The sequence below is a fragment of the Salvia hispanica genome, chromosome 2, assembly GCF_023119035.1.
Source record: "Salvia hispanica cultivar TCC Black 2014 chromosome 2, UniMelb_Shisp_WGS_1.0, whole genome shotgun sequence".
In the NCBI taxonomy this organism is placed as follows: domain Eukaryota; kingdom Viridiplantae; phylum Streptophyta; class Magnoliopsida; order Lamiales; family Lamiaceae; genus Salvia; species Salvia hispanica.
Window position 1 is genome coordinate 30457419 of NC_062966.1, and position 17761 is coordinate 30475179.

Consider the following 17761-nt stretch of genomic DNA (forward strand, 5'->3'; position numbering starts at 1 on the left):
GCAAACTGTGTAAAATTATGTGGGACGGAGGGAGTAGTATATCCGCCACAAGGGCACAGTCCTAGTTTTGATAATGAGTTTAGTACATTTTGACTAAATTTAGAGGCCTAGTTCAAATTGAAAAAAATAGTACTATAATAGTAGGTGTAACAGTGAAACTTTAACTCCTAAACGAAAAAAAAAAAAAACTCCTAAACGGAAAAGCTAAAATGATAACGGAGTACTCAGTACTGTATCTCAAAGCTGAAACTCAAGATAATTTCTTTATCTAATACTACTAATGATTATCAATAAATTTATTACACACGTACAAATTAAGATTTAGATAAAATCAATAATTATAAATTTCAAACTAATTTACTTTTGCTTACGAAAGTAAAGAATCAAATTTCACAAGATCAAATTTGATTAGCTCATGTCAATAGCTTGATCAAACATATGAATCAGGGAATCGATGATGATAGATATATTTATGCGAGAAATCGATATATTTTAAGCAAGAAAGCAACAGAGAGTTGCTTATAGTATTAATGTTATGATCGATAAAACATATTTCTATGTTTGCCCAAGGATCCAGTAGCATGCTTCCTCTCTTGGTTGGGCATCCATCTTCAAAACATTCTTAAAAAGGTGTGAATTTCTATTTTCACACCGCATGGTCAATTTAAAATGCACCTATCAAAAAATAAAATAACTTTTAAGAATTTGACCTAAATCACGAGCTCAAAGATAAAAGAGTAGTACTCCTACTTACTACTTATCTTTTATTGGTTCTGGGATAGACTGTGTGTACTTCCTGTTGATTTTGTCTCGTGTTTTATGCTACAACTTTGGCTCATCACAATTGATGAATGGAGCATTTTGTCCTCATCGCAAAAATGTCAATAGCTTCATAAAGTAAAACTGTATCACAACTGATTCCATTAGAACTACACAACACGATCATATAACGATGTCCTAGATGAGTGTTATTTTTAACTTATTTTTAATAACAATTGGCAGGCATATATAAATAAGACCCACACTGAATAACCCCGAAAATTCTCTTATTTCCCATCCCTAAGCTCCATAATTCCAACACCATGACTATCAAATACTACTACTTTATTAAATTATTGGAACGCAGTTCGTTAAAGCACCATAAAAGAACAAGAAATCTTAACCAAAAAAGGGATTATATTAATAGAATATTCCCAATTGTTATCCACAAGAAAAGAAATAAAATAACACAGGTCTAAAAATCAACAATTGGAGCAAGTAGTATTCCAAGTAATCGCAATTGGTGCAGCATGGCATCATTCATTGTATAATGTATACTCACATAAAACAACACCCAAAAGCACACTCTTTTCATAATATGTATGTGTGTGTGTAAAGTCAAGAAAGCAGCCAATCACAAGTGATTTTACCTCACAAGATGACAAAAATGTTGAGATATAAATAGAGGAGCTATTGCCTTGCAAACATTTCAAACACTTCTCCCTCTCCTTCTCCTTCTCCTCATAGCATTTCTCTTCACCACATAAACACAAAAACAGAGTAAATTTGCCTTAAGTTGTCATATCATTCTTAACCAGAAAGAAAAGAAAATGGTAGGCACATACAGCACTGATCTTCCTCCAGGTTTCAGATTTCACCCCACTGATGAAGAGCTGATCATGTACTATCTCAAAAACCAGGCTACATCCAGAACCTGCCCAGTTTCAATAATCCCCGAAGTCGATATCTACAAATTTGATCCATGGGAATTACCTGGTTAGTAAACAAATATTAACATTCTTGAAAACAGAGGTATCTCATTTACTACTACTATTACTGATAGGTTTTTTGTTTTTGCATGACACAGAGAAAGCAGGGTTTGGAGAGAGTGAGTGGTACTTCTTCAGCCCTCGAGATAGGAAGTATCCGAATGGTGTGCGCCCGAATCGGGCAGCTGTTTCAGGATACTGGAAGGCTACAGGCACAGACAAAGTGATCTACAGCAGATCAAAATTCGTAGGTGTGAAGAAGGCTCTTGTTTTCTACAAGGGGAAGCCGCCGAAAGGCGTCAAGACTGATTGGATCATGCACGAATATAGACTGGGTGATTCAAGGCCGCATCCGAGCAAGCAGAATGGCTCCATGAGGGTAAGTTACAAGATTGAGGTTACTCTGTTTTCGGGTTTTTGAGACAAGAAATAGACACGAATTGGATGCAGATCTGAGAATAACTATGTTTTTTTGTTGTTGTGTATTCAGTTGGATGATTGGGTTCTATGTCGGATATACAAGAAAAAGAATCTAACAAAGCCTCCTGAGCAAAAAGTAGAAGACTCTTTTATTCAGCCTGTGATTGCCAATGAGGTTATAGAACCACAGATTCACAAGTTCCCGAGAACTTGTTCTCTAACTCATTTATGGGAGTATGAATACATGACCTCAATCTCCCAACTCCTGGATGAAAATGCATACATTGTGCCCTTCAACAATCAAGAAGCAATAGTCGAAAATGGGGCCGAAATGTATCAGACAGGGCAAGTTAAGCTACCTTACACAGAGGACGTGAAACTCCAAGTCCATCAGTCGATTTTTGTGAATCCAGTGTCTCAACTGCAGTAAACAAGAACAACATTGGATTAAGGGATCAAGTCAGCAGCAAGTGTACAGAAAATGTTGGCAAACAAATGGTCATTGTCAACAGTGGATATAGCTTTATCATTGTAGCTGGTGGTGGACAAGTCCATATGCTGTTAAGCTACATAATTCTAATCTAGTGGTGTTGGGCCATAGATAAATTTATGACTGCTTTTAGATTTGTGCTATATGCTTTTTTGGTGATATAAAGATTTTCCTATTTGTGCTAAATACATCACTAAGGAGAGAATCCTAGTTAAAAGTATGGAATAGACTAAGTTAAGGAAACCAACTCGCGCCGCCAATTAGAACCAAATCGAGTTCAAAGGTACTTCAAATCTGAGCTGGATTAGTGATATACTGATATGCAAATCGCCACCGTAAGTCTAAATTAAAAGCAGCATACGGGAACATTTCTTAGTGTTATTACGCATTGATACAAATTTATCTTGCAACCATGTAAAAAAGGAAAAGTTTCTGGTCGCTAAGATAAATATCGCGTTTTTAACGTCTCTTTATGCTTGGCACATGCACGTGTGCGTGCATGGGTCTCACACAAAATTTTCTGTTTTCATGCCGTATAAATCCGGTTTTCCATTACTATTATACACATTGCATGAGAAATACAGCATCAAAGTTTGAATGAATTAGGACAGTAGGCAAAAAGAATTCGGAGAGCTTAGCATCATCTGGATTCCATTATAAGTTGACTCATTCAACTGATCAGTACAGTACTAAATTATACTAGAATGCATCTTAATGGCTTATAGACTGAATCAGATTTTATATTTGGTAACAGGGAAACAGCTTTCCATGTTAAGCTATAAAAGAGATATTGGTAGACTCATATAATGGCACTTAAGGTCCCCTACACCCCACTCCATTAAAAAAGTACTACCTCCGTTCCCTTAGTGAATCACTTCTTTTTTGCACTCGTTTTGGGATAAATAGTTAAAGTGGAAAAATAATAAAGTAAGAGAGAGAATGATGTAGAGAAGACTTTAAAACTCTATATTATTCTCTCTCTTAATTTAGTTTTTTTCACTTTAACTATTTATTATGATTTTCCTAAAACGAGTGCAAAAAAGAAGCGACTCGGCTATGAGGGAACGGAGGGAGTATATATAATGATAATCCCAATAGTTATCCAAACCTGATCTAGTCAAAATATGAAACAGCATAAACTATAATTTAGGAGGAAAGGAAATAAACATTCTATATTTATTAACATGGCCATCAGGAGGTGGTCAAACATGTTCATCCATGCCACAAAGCAGCTATGAAGTACAAAACAGAGTGCATGATATTTATCCCAGTCAATAACTATGGTCTTACCAGTTCCGTTCACAACTTCCACTCAAAATGCAGATTCAGCTAATGTCAAGCACGCCCTGAAAGCAACAATGAGTGGTCATGACAAAAATATCTCAATCTAATCACTCATTGTCCTAGAAAAGAAGGATAACACCAAAGCAGTTTTAGTTTGACCAAAATGGCATAATCATTGATCCAACTTTGTGGGGATGTTTACAATTCCTATTTGTGGAATGCAGTGGATTGGTTCATCTTTAGATGATACATACATTATCCTTATCCGAAGCAATACATGTTCGTCAATTATTAAGTCATGTTGGAACAGTAAACCGTAATCATTCGTCTACATAAAAATCAAGTGAAGCTCACAAAAATCACTTACAAACAGCAACAGATAAGCAGTTTATTATATGTAAAGAAAATTAAATGAACAGCTTAATTTTGGCTAATAATAACACTACTGACTCATTATTCAAAATGAAAGACAATAGAAGTATCAAACAATCAGTTAATGGAAATGTAAAATGCACAATTTTTCAACTTCACACAATTATCCTACAATCAAATCAGTTGCAGCTACCAAACAAAAATGTGGAGTGCGTATGCCATTCCTAGCCGGAAAGAATCGCAAAACGTCGCAATCGAAGCAAAAGGCTGTGGAAAATCGAAACTTAGGGATGAGGAATTCTATCCATTTTAAGGTGTGATGGAACAAAAGGGGCTTTGGGAAAAACGATAGGCCCATTTGGCAAAAGCCTCTTTCTAAGCCTAAAGAGAGTTTCAGCGGCCATGAGTTGCCGCTTTTTCGGCTTCGATTCATACTCCAATTATCGCTCAAGCATAAAGCTGCGATCGCCTTCACCACAAATAATCTAGTCCAAATTCGGAAAACGAGAAGAAGACAAGGAAAAATGCAAAAAGCAAAGCAGAGAAGTACAATAATGAGAATCAAACTAGTCACGCCGAAAATTCACAGATTTAATCTCGCAGATGCTCGGAAAAAATTACTATTGATAGGAGAAGTAATTTGCTGCTTTAGTTTTTTCCATTGGGGATTGTGACCTATATTTAATTGATTTTGTTCCTTCTTGAAATGAATTAATTGAATGATTTCATTCTATCGTTTCTATAATCTTTCAAATTCAGTTTTCAATAATAATTTAGCAATTCATTCGTACGATTGTCGATTCACATATCAATTATGGAGTATTAATGTATTTCAAATTATTCTGTTATTTTCAAACGTGTACTCATTGTAGGCCATACATACTCTGCCCAACTTTAATCGCAACAAGTACCGCCAAATATCATCACAAAAGCACAAGTTAAATGTGTTATTATTAAGTTTTAAAATAGATAGTAACAAGAAGTATGAATATAGAAGTGGCAGCGGAATGAAATAGAAGAATTGTACTTGGGAGTTTTCAATGCGTTGATATAGTATTGTCGGTGTTTTGATTCTAGTGTCATGTCACTTATAATAAAAATTATCAACTCTTAAAAATAAATTTAAACCAAATTTATATGAGCTGTCAATTTAAAAATATCACATATCGTATATCAAATTAATTTACCCGTATAATGATGTTCCGATGAAACTATGATTACACGTGTTATCCTTAAATCCAATAAATATATGTGATTTTTAGGTATGGAACATAAAATACTCGTATTAAAATGGAAAACCATATTGGGTGGTAGTAGTACTCCAGTAGTATTTAAATAAGTAATGGCCTAAATAAACAAGAAGCCTTTCAATAGGTAGTAGTAGTACTATATTTTACAAAGCCCAGTCAAGTCTTAAGACCAACAAAATATGTCCCAAATGGGCCGAAGCCCAAATTAACCACTACCGACAAATAATACGAGTACTAGATTCCATTTCATTTTCTTTGCGGTGTGTGGAGGATGTTTTTTGTTTCCAATCAATTGATTCCACGCCATAATTTTTGTTTAAATTTTTGTGTGTGAAATATATTTTTGAGATTTACACATGTACATCTTATGTGGATCAAACTCGCAATCTATTCCTTTAAGAAGAAGCATATTATAAATTGAGTTGCTACTGTTTGAATTTAACATTTTTCCCGAATTTGAAATCAGATGTACGCTAAATTCAACAGTGCTAAATTTTTGGTGCAGGTAAAAATAGTATACCATACTTTAAAATTTAAATATAGCATCATGGACCAATATCACTACCCAACAAATTCATTTAATAACATATCGATATTTATAAATTTTGCATTTTTTATTTAGTCTTTTCTAATCGAAACCAAACCACATATTGAAATTCCTGCTTAGATATTCAAATTCTTTCTGGGTCAGCATCTATTCATGTAAGCTGTCTAAAAAATCTGAGTATTGGTCCTATAAAGACTTAATTATGTCAATTTAGGTCAAAGGGAATAAAAAGCTTTTATTCATTATATAAATATGAATATATACGTACCTTTTAATGCAGTTCATTATCCTTATCCTTTGCATACGTAATGAATTCTACATTCTTATGCCGTAGTGATGAGAATCAATCTTTTCCAGCCTAGGAGAGAATTAATTCCATATATCATATAAAAGTCATAAACATAAAAGGTGTTGCAATATGGCATACTAATATTCATATTGATATTTAGTAGAATCTCTATAAGAATATTTACGTGTAGGCAGTTTGACAACTCGCTCATTTTTAGATGAACAATAGTAACCTCACGATATGTTTATAAGATAGTTTTACTTTGAGACAAAGTCATTTTCGCTAAATGTTGATGTTCAAATATATAATTAGCTCATGTCCATATTCACTTTTTCTTATTTTTGTTTTTAAGTCTTCCTACATTTTTCATAAATGAAAATTGTCATTGTGTTTAGTGTGCCAAAGTAGAGTGACCACTAGTAGAAAACTAGTGAACAAGGGTAGTCAACGTCGACCATTTATAAAGGAACTTGAAATCCTAACCATATAAAAAGTGTCTTAAACAGAGTATAAACATGTTTATGTTTATGTAAGTGAATGGATTGGAATTAGATTAATGTGGATTAGTCAATTATAATTAAGCTATAATTAAATTAATTCAAGTCTATTCGACAATTATAATTAAGCTATAATTAAATTAATTCAAGTCTATTCGACTAGCACTTATGTGGTCATTTATCTACTTCACCTTTTATCTATTTCTATTTCTTCACGAAGAAGAACGTGTTAAAAACAGAAAAGTCACATTAGAGATGCGTAAGTTCTATAGAAAGATTTCATAGTTTTCTTCTATAAAGCAATTGTATCGAAAATCAGAATACACGTGGATCACAATAATAGTGAGTTCAACAGTTTGATTAATACATGCCAATTGCATGCAAGAATCAAACAACATGACTCAACTTACAAATGATCATGAATCATGATCTATATTCATGTATACACATTTTCTATGCTCATTTGATTATTACACATAAATTACTAACATTTCCATGTAATATCATAGTATAATGTAATGTCAAATACAATCTTATACCAGACTCAATAATAATAATAATAATATCTTTAAATACACGGAATAGTAGCTTTCCAAAGCTAATTTAAAAGACACCTCATTAATTCTTATTATTTGATATTAGCTCATAAATTCTTATAGTTTAAGAGCATCAATAACGATGAAATGTTGTTCCGTTCCAGGGGGAACGGAATAGCATCAGTACGTGTTGCAGATGTTTTGTGCCTCCATCTCTTCTTCCGCAGAGTCGTTCCTTGTCTTCATTGTTTTTCGTTATTTTTACCAAAAAATATTCATTATTTATGTTTACTGCTCCGTGTTATATACTTGTAATAGTAATAATTTATTACTAGTATAACATTTAAAAACATAACGTTGTTAGTATTAATTTAGTACTAATAGAGTATGTTTTGGCAGCTACAATATCTATTGTTTTAAGCTCTTTTGTGCTGTTGTGATTCTGCAATTTGGTGACTCATCATTGCAGACACACTGCGCTTTCTTTGATGCGCGTGCGCTTTAATTTAATGCTTCACACAATTGCTAAATGCAACTTTGATTAGTAGTAGTACAATTTGATTAGTCCGCCGATTATAAAATTATTACTCCTATTATTTTAAATATAATTAAGTAAAAAGTGAAGCAAAAGCGTGCACAAGATTTTTACGTGAGAATATTACGATAGTTTTTCATTTTTGCAAATGATTAATCATCTGTTTAACTCTTTAGACATAAGAAATCAGGTAGTTATTATGATTACTACCAGAAAACGATTGTTCAGACTATTATGGCAGACAAAGAAAATTTCTGCAACTTAATTACTTTGATCTTTGTCGGTCCAATTCCAAAAGCTGGTTAGCAATTCTTTATCTCTGTTTTCTTTTATTAATTTATGGTGTGAGATATTACTTTTCAAATCATCTGTTTTCTATCAATATTTTAGAATATACAATAAAACTCCCGATTGATTCTATTTTTTTGCACGAGTTTGGGTTTTGCACAAGTCTAAAATCTCTGCTCTTAAACATTATCATTCTACCGTTTAGTCGAGTCGCTAACATCAAAACTGTTTATTTCTTAGTTTGGCATCTGAAATTAATTTTTTAATTAGAAGTTTGGTTGACAATAGGAGACGGATTGAAGTGGGTCAACTGACCGACTACCGGTCCACTAATGTCGTTGAATTGGGTTTTGAAATTGTTATTGACCAAAGATAGCTCTACTCTAATACCATGGTCGACTGGATTCAAACTTTTCGAATTTAAAATTTCAACAATAAAATTCATAACACTATAATACTCACACGTTTTCAATGAATTTTGATGTAAGCATACAAAAGGAAGATAAATCAAAATTTTGGGCACTATTAATAGGAGTACATTTAAAAATTATGTCAGACTCGGAAGTTGTTCTTAACAAAGAACAATGTCTAAATATAAATATTACAATAATAATACAATTATTTATTTATTTATTTATTCTAGTTTTATCTGGGTTTGACACCTCGGTCTCGAACTTTTAAATTTATTTATGTTTCCATCACTTACTTTATTAATAATCTCATTCCCATCGTACGTGTCGCTCGATTTTTGTTAATGTGTAAATAACTTTAATTTTTAAAAATTTAAAATAGACTACACATGAGAAAGGGTTAAAATATAGTCTAGTTTATACATGATTTATTTTTGTGACATGAATTTTGCTTTCCAACTTCTTCCGAAGGTGTAATAGTAGTATCGATCCGACGTGACACATATTTGGAGTAATAATTATATTGTGGCATACAACCATGATACATTGAACATTGCCTTTTATCTTTTCTAATTTGTGGAAGGAAACAAAATATTCCCTAGCAATGCACATACACCATATGCACACGTAATAATTTTGCTTTTCCTTTACTACAGTTTATAGCGTTAGTTATGTCGAAAAACAATAAATTGGAATCAAAAGTGAATATAATAATATAATTGTATGTTTTCGTTTTTAAGTTATTAAGTATATATGTTACTATATTTAATGGCATTTTAACTACGTACATAATATTAGTTAATTAAAAAAATATTTTAGATCGTTTTAACTAGAATATATATAGATATAAATAAAAGTCACGTTGCTATTTTCCATCAAGTTTGATTCATGAATTGTGTATGTCTTGTCCGCACGGGCTAGCTCAGTTGGCTCCAGAGGTGGAGATTTGTAACAATGAGCGGGTGTTCAAATCCCACTACCACCGTGAGGAGACTGCCATCTCTCGGGCACAAGTGTGAGGCCTTTGTGGAGGTGGGTCTCCGGTGGGACAATGGGTTGAACTCTCCCCTCTAGTGGGCTGCTGAGTACCGTGATTTAACTCCCCTCACTGATGTCGGGCCGGGGGTGGGGGGCGCCTGGGGTTGGCGATACAATCTTTAAGAATGAATTGTGTATGTCTTTTTATTGTGTGGTCCTGATCTTTTTCAGGTATGTAAAATGATTGGATTACGCAGGGAGGGATGTATCATGTTAAGATACTCTGAATTAAGTAAGATGAATTATGATATTTTCAATTCCTAATTTTGATAATAATTCGATTTGTATTTAAAATTGCTAAAGAATCAATTACCAGATACTGCATTTGGTTGTATTCGGATCGGATGAATCACAATTGGACACAGTATAATTTATAGAATTCAGCATACATTCTTAAAAAATACTCGTACTTAACACAACTACTAAGAACTCAATTAAAACACCAATACAGTACTATTTATATCATAGTGCGTTGTTTAAAATTGAATTCACGACCCTAAAGAAATTATTTTATAATGAGTAACTAACTTCTCAATTCTCATTTTATTTTTTTAATGTACGCAATTTATTTAAGTGTTCGATTTATCATGCGCCAACTAAACTTTTTTGAGTAAATCTCGCACATTCTTGATATTAGTGGAGAACAAATTTACGATTATGTATTTAATCGAAAATAAAAGGAGTAATTATAAAATATTGTTAAAATATAAAGAAATTGAACGGCTCATATAATCAGACAAAACTCCCACTGATCGCGGCGCAGCCATCAGCTTAAGTCGTGTCTGCGGCCACACGTGTATCGCGACAATGGACAAATGTCATGTAAAAGCGCATTTCGCTGCACTTCATTAATGATTTTACGCTGCTATGTACACCATCCTTATTTAACGGATTTTTTAAACTAATCTATTGTTTTATTGAAATTCTATATTGATGTACCTAACAAAAAAAATATTCGAAAGAGAACTTTTTCAAAATAATAATTTTAACAACTAAATACATATAAGTGCAAGGATATATTAATGTCAACCCACATCACAAAATATAGGAGTAGTATCAATTAATGATATTGAGTCAAAAAATAATATTTATAAATCAATGAATTAATATTGAAAAAAAAATTAATATTAAATAAAAAATTAATAAGTACTCCATATTTCATAATGTCTAAGTCAAAAATTGATATGTTTCGTAATGTCAACATTCCAACTTTAAGAAAAATTTAAACATGATCCATCTCTAAAATATAGTACTAGTATAAAGAAATTAAGATGCGTATGGGCTAAATTTTATTCATTCTCTTTTATTTCCATTGCATAACTAGAGATCACTTGAAGTTTTTCTTTCTGGGAAAAAAAAAACAAAACTACTTAAGAGTTTTGCGTGTGTTGTTTAGTAAATCTTCACAAAATAATGTACACTACTAAACATTTCGAAACAAAATACACCACTCAATATTAATTTTGATGAATATTTAAAATCTTGTTTTATATGTATTCCACGTTAGCATTTTACTCAAGGGTTTATCTCCCTGCAATAGAAGGGTCCTTCCAAAAGGTATATCCCACTTTCATTTCATTTCCACAGCATCATTATTTTGTTTTAATCTTTTTTGCACTTCCATATTTAATGTTATCAAATTAAATAAATTTTAACGCAAAAATATTAATACGCAAATCTTCGTTGTATTACAATATGGAAAAAAAAATACAATGAGATGCAAATTTAAAGAAAAATATTATGGAGTTTTTATAGTGTAGAAATTATGAAATGAAAAAAAAAAAAGAAGATATGTGTAAGGGCCGATGATCGGCCCTTCTTCCACAATGGGAGGCCTATCGTCGGCCATCACTCATAGACCAAGGCCGATATATCGGCCAAAAGGGAGAGAGAAGAAATGGCCGTTCTTAGGCCCTTCTTCCACAATGGTTGGCAGATAAGAGCCGAACTCAAGGCCTAGAGATCGGCTCAACCATTGTGAATACTCTTAGAGCATTCGCAATGGAAGGGCCCTCCCATTCCACATCAGCATTTGACTAAATGACCTATCTCCCTGCAATGGAAGGGCCTTCCCATTCCATTTCATTTCCACCTCATCACTATTTTGTTTTTATTTTTTTGCACTTCTATTTTTAATATGTTATCAAATTAAATAAATTTAAATGCAAAAATAATATAATACATGAAATAAATTTTAATTGATCTCAAATATGTGACAAGTTATTATATAATTAGATGAATATCTAAATATGTGACAACTTATTTATTTATGAATACTAAAAAATTGATCCTATTATTTATTTAATAAATTTATTGGCCACTAATAAGCCCAATTAGAATTAATAAAAGAAGTTTAAATACAAATTAGGGTTATATTTTTCTTCTTCCTCACTCACAGCCGCTCTTCTTCTTCCTCCAAGCATTTCTTATTCCGTTAACTCTTTCTTTACTCCTCCATAGCAAAATACAAAAAAAAATTATTAAATTGAGAGGGCCGATTATCGGCCCTTTCTCCACAATAGAGGGGCCGATCAAAGGGCCCTCGTCATCAGCATAGGCCGATACATCGGCTCGTTGGGGGAGGGGGGCGATCGACGGCCCCTTCACCGCAATGGTGGGGCGATGAGGGCCAATGGGAAAGGCCCCTTCACCTAAAATAATTAATGTAAGACTAGTGTTTTTAAAAATTGAATGCAAAAACGATTAATTTTTCGTATAATTCTATGATTTATGGAGTACACATTTATGTTACGTGGCTAAAATAAAAAGGAAAAAAATATCAAGAAGACTAGTGAAATTTACATTTTGTCCTAACTTTTACTTGAATTGTTGTTGGAGGGAATTATGACTTTAATATTATTGAGATATAGTTACGCAATCCTATGATTTATCATGGTAGAGCCACTTATTGATCTCTTAATAAATTGTATACACAACCTAACTTTTATAAAGAAATCTGACGAATCTTTTAAATAATCCAGTTCAAGCAAACTTCATGTGCAATTATTTGCATATTTCTTTATGATTATTACGTGGATGAACTTGTACGTTTTCATTTCATCATATTTTGCGGGATACTTTTAAATGAAATTAAATAATTGACGATAGCCCTCTCTTTTCTCTCGTACAAAACATTAATTATTTATTTGATATAGTATATATATGGCTCGTTTAATTAGTTTTCAAATGTGTGCTTGAACTCTCACACAAATAATTATGATTTAATTACTATATTCATGTAAACAACTGCGCCTTTTCTTTATTCAAAAATAAAATTAATTATTTACATGATGAGTTGTTGGTAAATTATAATCTTCGAAATAATTTTTGTTCCAATATCTCCCGAATGGAATTATTGCTTAACTTCTCATCATTATGTTCTCTGCCCATTTTATTATCTACTTGAAAGTCTATAATTATGTACTCCAAAGTCAATCCATGCATAATGATAATTCTAATCCAACAAATGCAATATTATATTGTAGACGGAAAATAATAAATAATGCACGTAGTATTTATTATTATATCTCTTATAATAAAAAATTAATTCTAATTCAACTAATACAATGGTCAATGAAAAATTGCAAGTAGTACTTATTTATTGCTATATCTCATGTAAAACGAAATTAATGGAGTACTAATCTAAATAATGCTATGTAAAATGAAAAGTAATGCAATTAGCATTGAGAAAAGATAAATGTATATAAATTGTACATGTATATAGTATTCTTAAAATTTTAAATTAAATTGAATTTAATTAAAAATTACTTTTGCTATTTATTGTATTATATGTATCAATAAGAAAGAACTGATATAAAAAATTATGTTAAATCCTAACATGATTTTGAGCTTGATTCGAATTAATTATACAATATTTAGTAAAAAAAATCTTAAATTTACAAATATTTAAGTTTAATTTTTAATTTTTTTTTTGAAAGTTTTACACAATGATTAATATGCGATTTATTTTAAATCAATCAATGCTTATAAATCTATTTTTAATACTAAAATGTTAAAAAAAGTTCGAATATGTACGTACTATTATGTCAGACAACAGAATTTTGTTTCGTATATATCTTGGTAATCAAATATGTACAATTACAAACTCCATTATATACCCAAACTTTAAATGTTCGTAATTTATAGTTGGAATTTATGATTTAAAATTTCTAATTAAATCGCATTAAATTAAAGCTGATCGATAAACTCTGTCTAGTGGAGACCGATGCAGTTAGTCAACTTGTTGTTGGTAAGTATTTACCATTTTGCTTTCATTCATATATATACTGTATTTCTCAGAAAGATTTTATTTACCTTGGCAATAGATTAAGACATATACTACTATGTTTTTATAGAATCTATTACACATTTTAAACTTTATTACAATAGCTAGCTTTTATTAAATCGTTAGAAAACTTTATTTACATCAATGAATTATTGACTATGAATGTAAAATAATAATAAAAGCATTGACATTTTAAATTTTGTAAAAGTCTCCCCATTATATATATGATGTGATTCGGATTTTCAACAACCATATAACCAAAGAAAATGTGATGTTTTACACCATCTTCAACATAATAATTAAATTGAATTCTACTTCAATATTAACACTTCTTTACATTATGGTCAAGTCAGTTAATTAAATAATCAAGCTTAAAGCCCATAACCATAACCGCACAATCTGCTTTAAAGATCTTGCTGTTACAATATATTTTCTGCTTCTGCAGGTCAACATTGCAAATTATGTGTTTTGGAGTTTAGTAGTAAATCATAATTTTATTGCAGAAAAAATATAAAGTAATAATGGTAGATGGAATTAGATGTGGAAAGGGCGTTGAGAGAGACAGCACAAAAGCTCATCCTCTGGTATTGAGCAGGTGATTATATTCGAGATCAACGGTCAGGATTTATTCTCATAAGAAAAGTTATTCTACTAGTATTAGAATATCTCTGTTAAACAAAAAATATAAGTTGGTTATTGACCGTTAGAAATTGTAAAAGATATTCTTTTCTTGTCAAATGACCAAATGCTGCCTCACACAAGAAAAGCTTAAAATAAAGTTAAGTGTGATGGATTTAATAGTATTTTTATAAAATGTAAAGGGATATTACTTGTTGATCTTCGAATATGACACTTGAAAGAAGACAAACACTATTTTCCAATATGAAATCGTTGTTAGACATGAGTATCCAATTGAGTTATTATACAATTAAACTTATTAGCTAACAAAAAAATCTGTCCAAAATTGTAGTAATAGTACATATATATATAGTTAAAGTGAAAATTCAATTTTATCATAACAAGTTAATAACCATAAATAATAAAATCATTGCATTAAAAGTGTATAACCATTATATTCACAATAAAAATCATTGTACTCGAAAAGTAATGACATTAAATATGTTAAACGAAATTTTCGCACCGTTGATCTCTATGTTCGAATGTGTATGGAGAATATTTTTTTGGTCAATTTTGTCAAAATATCAATTTTGGTTAACATTTCAAAATATTTTTTAAGGACCACTAATTTTGATGTAATATTATTTAAACTATTTTTTCTTTGTTTCAAATCTTTTTTGGACAAAGATACCCTCAAGCCCGTGAAGAACATTTCAGCCTATTTACTATCTCTTCTTTATTAAGATATTAAATTTATCTCTCTTAATTATATTTGGCCCTTTCTTTCCCTCTTCATCCCCAATTTTCTTCTCTCTTTTAATAAAGGAGCAAAAATAATTAGGAGAAATAAATTAAATTTTTAAATAAAAAAGAGAGAATAAACGGGCTTAACGATGTAGTGAATAAGTTGCTCAAACATCAAGTTAATGGACCTCGAAAGATATATTTTCAAATGTTATGGAACAAAATTGATACCTTAGCGAAGTTCGCGGACTAGAAAAAAAAATTCCCTCTTTAAAATATAGTTTCACATTTGAACATCTTGATTTATATATGTGTACGTGGGGGTGCGTTAAAATGACAACACCTCTTAAAATGACACTGTGACACCATGCTAGACTGCAATATCCAATATGCTAGAATTGGATATTGCCGCCCGCGAAAATTTACCCTTTACCATTTTTTATGATTGCCACATGGCAGCTGATTATTCGTCCATGCGTACAAATGATTGGCTAGGAATGGTGGTATAATGTTACTTTAAGAAGTGTTGTTATTTTAACACAAACCTGTATATGTGTATGCGCAAAATATAATTTTCTAACTGTTTAGAATGTAGTCCATATTTTGAATTATTAAAATCATTCGAAGAAAGTAAATTAGAAAACTAAGATTTTGTTATCTTTCCCTTTTCTAAAAGTGTTAGCATTTCTTCCAAAAGAATAAAGTTATAAATAAACTGAAGTAATTCCTTAAAAATAAAGGATGAAAACGCAATTGATTGAAAATTCAAATGGTCCCAAATGAAAGTGACAAAAGATTATGCACCGAAGAAAGCCAAAACTGTAACTTTCCCTCCTGTTTTTATTCAAATTTTGATTTTTATTACATTTTATTACCATAATCACAAATTATGACAAGGTGTGAGCAGCCCAAGAAAACGATAAAGTTCGAAATATTAATTGTTTTAAAAAGAAATTAGATTACCAAAATGATTTTGTATTCTGAACTAGTCGCCAAATACTGCATGTGCAGCCGAATTTGTTGAAGCTCTCAACATCATAAAATTAATTTTAATCTTTATACTATTACTGCTAGTATTCTTCACATTCTCATTTTTTTAATTACTTTGACATAATTACCCTATTAATTTGTGAGCATAATGATGTTTCATTCCAAGTAAATTATCTGTATTATTAGTAATTTTTAAAGAATATTGTTTTCTTGTTAATTTCATAGTTGTCTCATATATTCAAGCATCTCATTGTAATTGTTCTAGTTATAGTCATGTTTAGTTATTAAAATAAAATGGTACCTCATGAATTACAGAATAAATAAAACTTTAATTCACCTTACAACAGAAAGTCCTCAATTAGCAAATCGTTTCTCAATATTGTATATATAAAAATATAGAACTTCATCGCTAACTACTTCGGTAATCACACATCATTTTCCATGCAGATATGGATGGCATGTTCAAATCTCGTAAACCATTTGATATGATCATGACAGCCATGACAAATCAAATAATGAAAATCTTCATATATAATGATTTTGACTAATCAACATAGTACTATATAACTTCAATAATTAGGCTAACTTATACTACAAGTGATCTTAATTTGTAGATGATGATAGGATTTTAGCATAATGTCCCGTTTTAATTCTGTGCAAGTTTTGAGAATGGTAAAGAAAAGTGAGCAAGAAAAAAGTTAATGAATTGTAGTAAATTTCAATTTTAATTTCATACAAGTAAAACGATCCAGTAGAGTGTGAGTTCTATTTACGCAAACTGTAAAAAGTAAATTAAGCTTTTAATTACATAGGTAGTACTAAAATGGAAAATCAAGACATTTTATCACGGATGAGGAGTAATTTATTTCAGATTTATTCCATAACCCACATTTTTTTAAAGTTCGAATTCGGTTATCTAAAACTAATTTTCGCAAGCTTACTCTCCTAGCCCACAGCCCACTGTATTGAAATACAATCAAACAATGTGTCAATTTTCAAAACCTATGTAAGAAAAATTGACACCTTCAAATTAAACCATATTATTTGGTACAAATACGAGATGAAAATGTAGGCAAAAAGTAGCGGCGAAAATTTGAAGCCTATAGTATTTGGGGTTGTAGAATTAAATAAGAGAGATAAAAATGTGGTTGGACAATAAAAGCAGCAGGATTTTGTTGTGAAAAAATGAAGAATAAATTAAATTCCTGTGACAACATCGTATTTCAAATCCATAAAGAGGAAAATTGGTGGTCACACATTAAAATGAGATAATAAAGTGGGATATGGAGATAAGAAAAGGCATAAAGGTAGGTGTTTGCGGCAAAATGGTGATGTGGTATTGAATTGTGAATCTGTGATGTTGAAGTTTTATCATCAAAATTTGAAAATGAGAATTTTTGAAAGAATCACGAGGCACAAT

At 31.1% G+C, this 17761-nt stretch overlaps 1 protein-coding gene and 1 long non-coding RNA gene across 8 annotated transcripts; one reads left to right on the forward strand and one right to left on the reverse strand.

The window, feature by feature from the left end:
- Positions 1–439: 439 nt before the first annotated feature.
- On the reverse strand, positions 440–5040 carry LOC125203300. Of its 7 annotated transcripts, none has more exons than XR_007173336.1 (7): positions 4936–5040; positions 3949–4004; positions 2528–2589; positions 1605–1726; positions 1410–1513; positions 755–903; positions 440–675 (listed from the first exon to the last, which is right to left on the reverse strand). It is a non-coding gene; the product is annotated as an uncharacterized LOC125203300 (long non-coding RNA). The 7 variants fall into 7 exon arrangements; XR_007173333.1 differs by having other exon boundaries at positions 4865–5019; XR_007173338.1 differs by having other exon boundaries at positions 1605–1752; positions 4865–5019.
- LOC125203299 (NAC domain-containing protein 1) lies at positions 1298–2844 on the forward strand. The gene is made up of 3 exons (XM_048101614.1): positions 1298–1755; positions 1847–2127; positions 2239–2844. Exons 1-3 carry the CDS (start codon positions 1590–1592, stop codon positions 2596–2598), a joined length of 807 nt encoding a protein of 268 aa, XP_047957571.1. The 5' UTR covers positions 1298–1589; the 3' UTR covers positions 2599–2844.
- Positions 5041–17761: the final 12721 nt, after the last annotated feature.

Excerpts from the sequence above, each read along its gene's own strand:
- LOC125203299 (XM_048101614.1), top strand. The coding sequence starts at position 1,590 with ATGGTAGGCACATACAGCACTGATCTTCCTCCAGGTTTCAGATTTCAC. Across the intron at positions 1,756-1,846 it reads TGATCCATGGGAATTACCTG|AGAAAGCAGGGTTTGGAGAG; the intron begins GTTAGTAAACAA and ends TGCATGACACAG. Across the intron at positions 2,128-2,238 it reads AGCAGAATGGCTCCATGAGG|TTGGATGATTGGGTTCTATG; the intron begins GTAAGTTACAAG and ends TTGTGTATTCAG.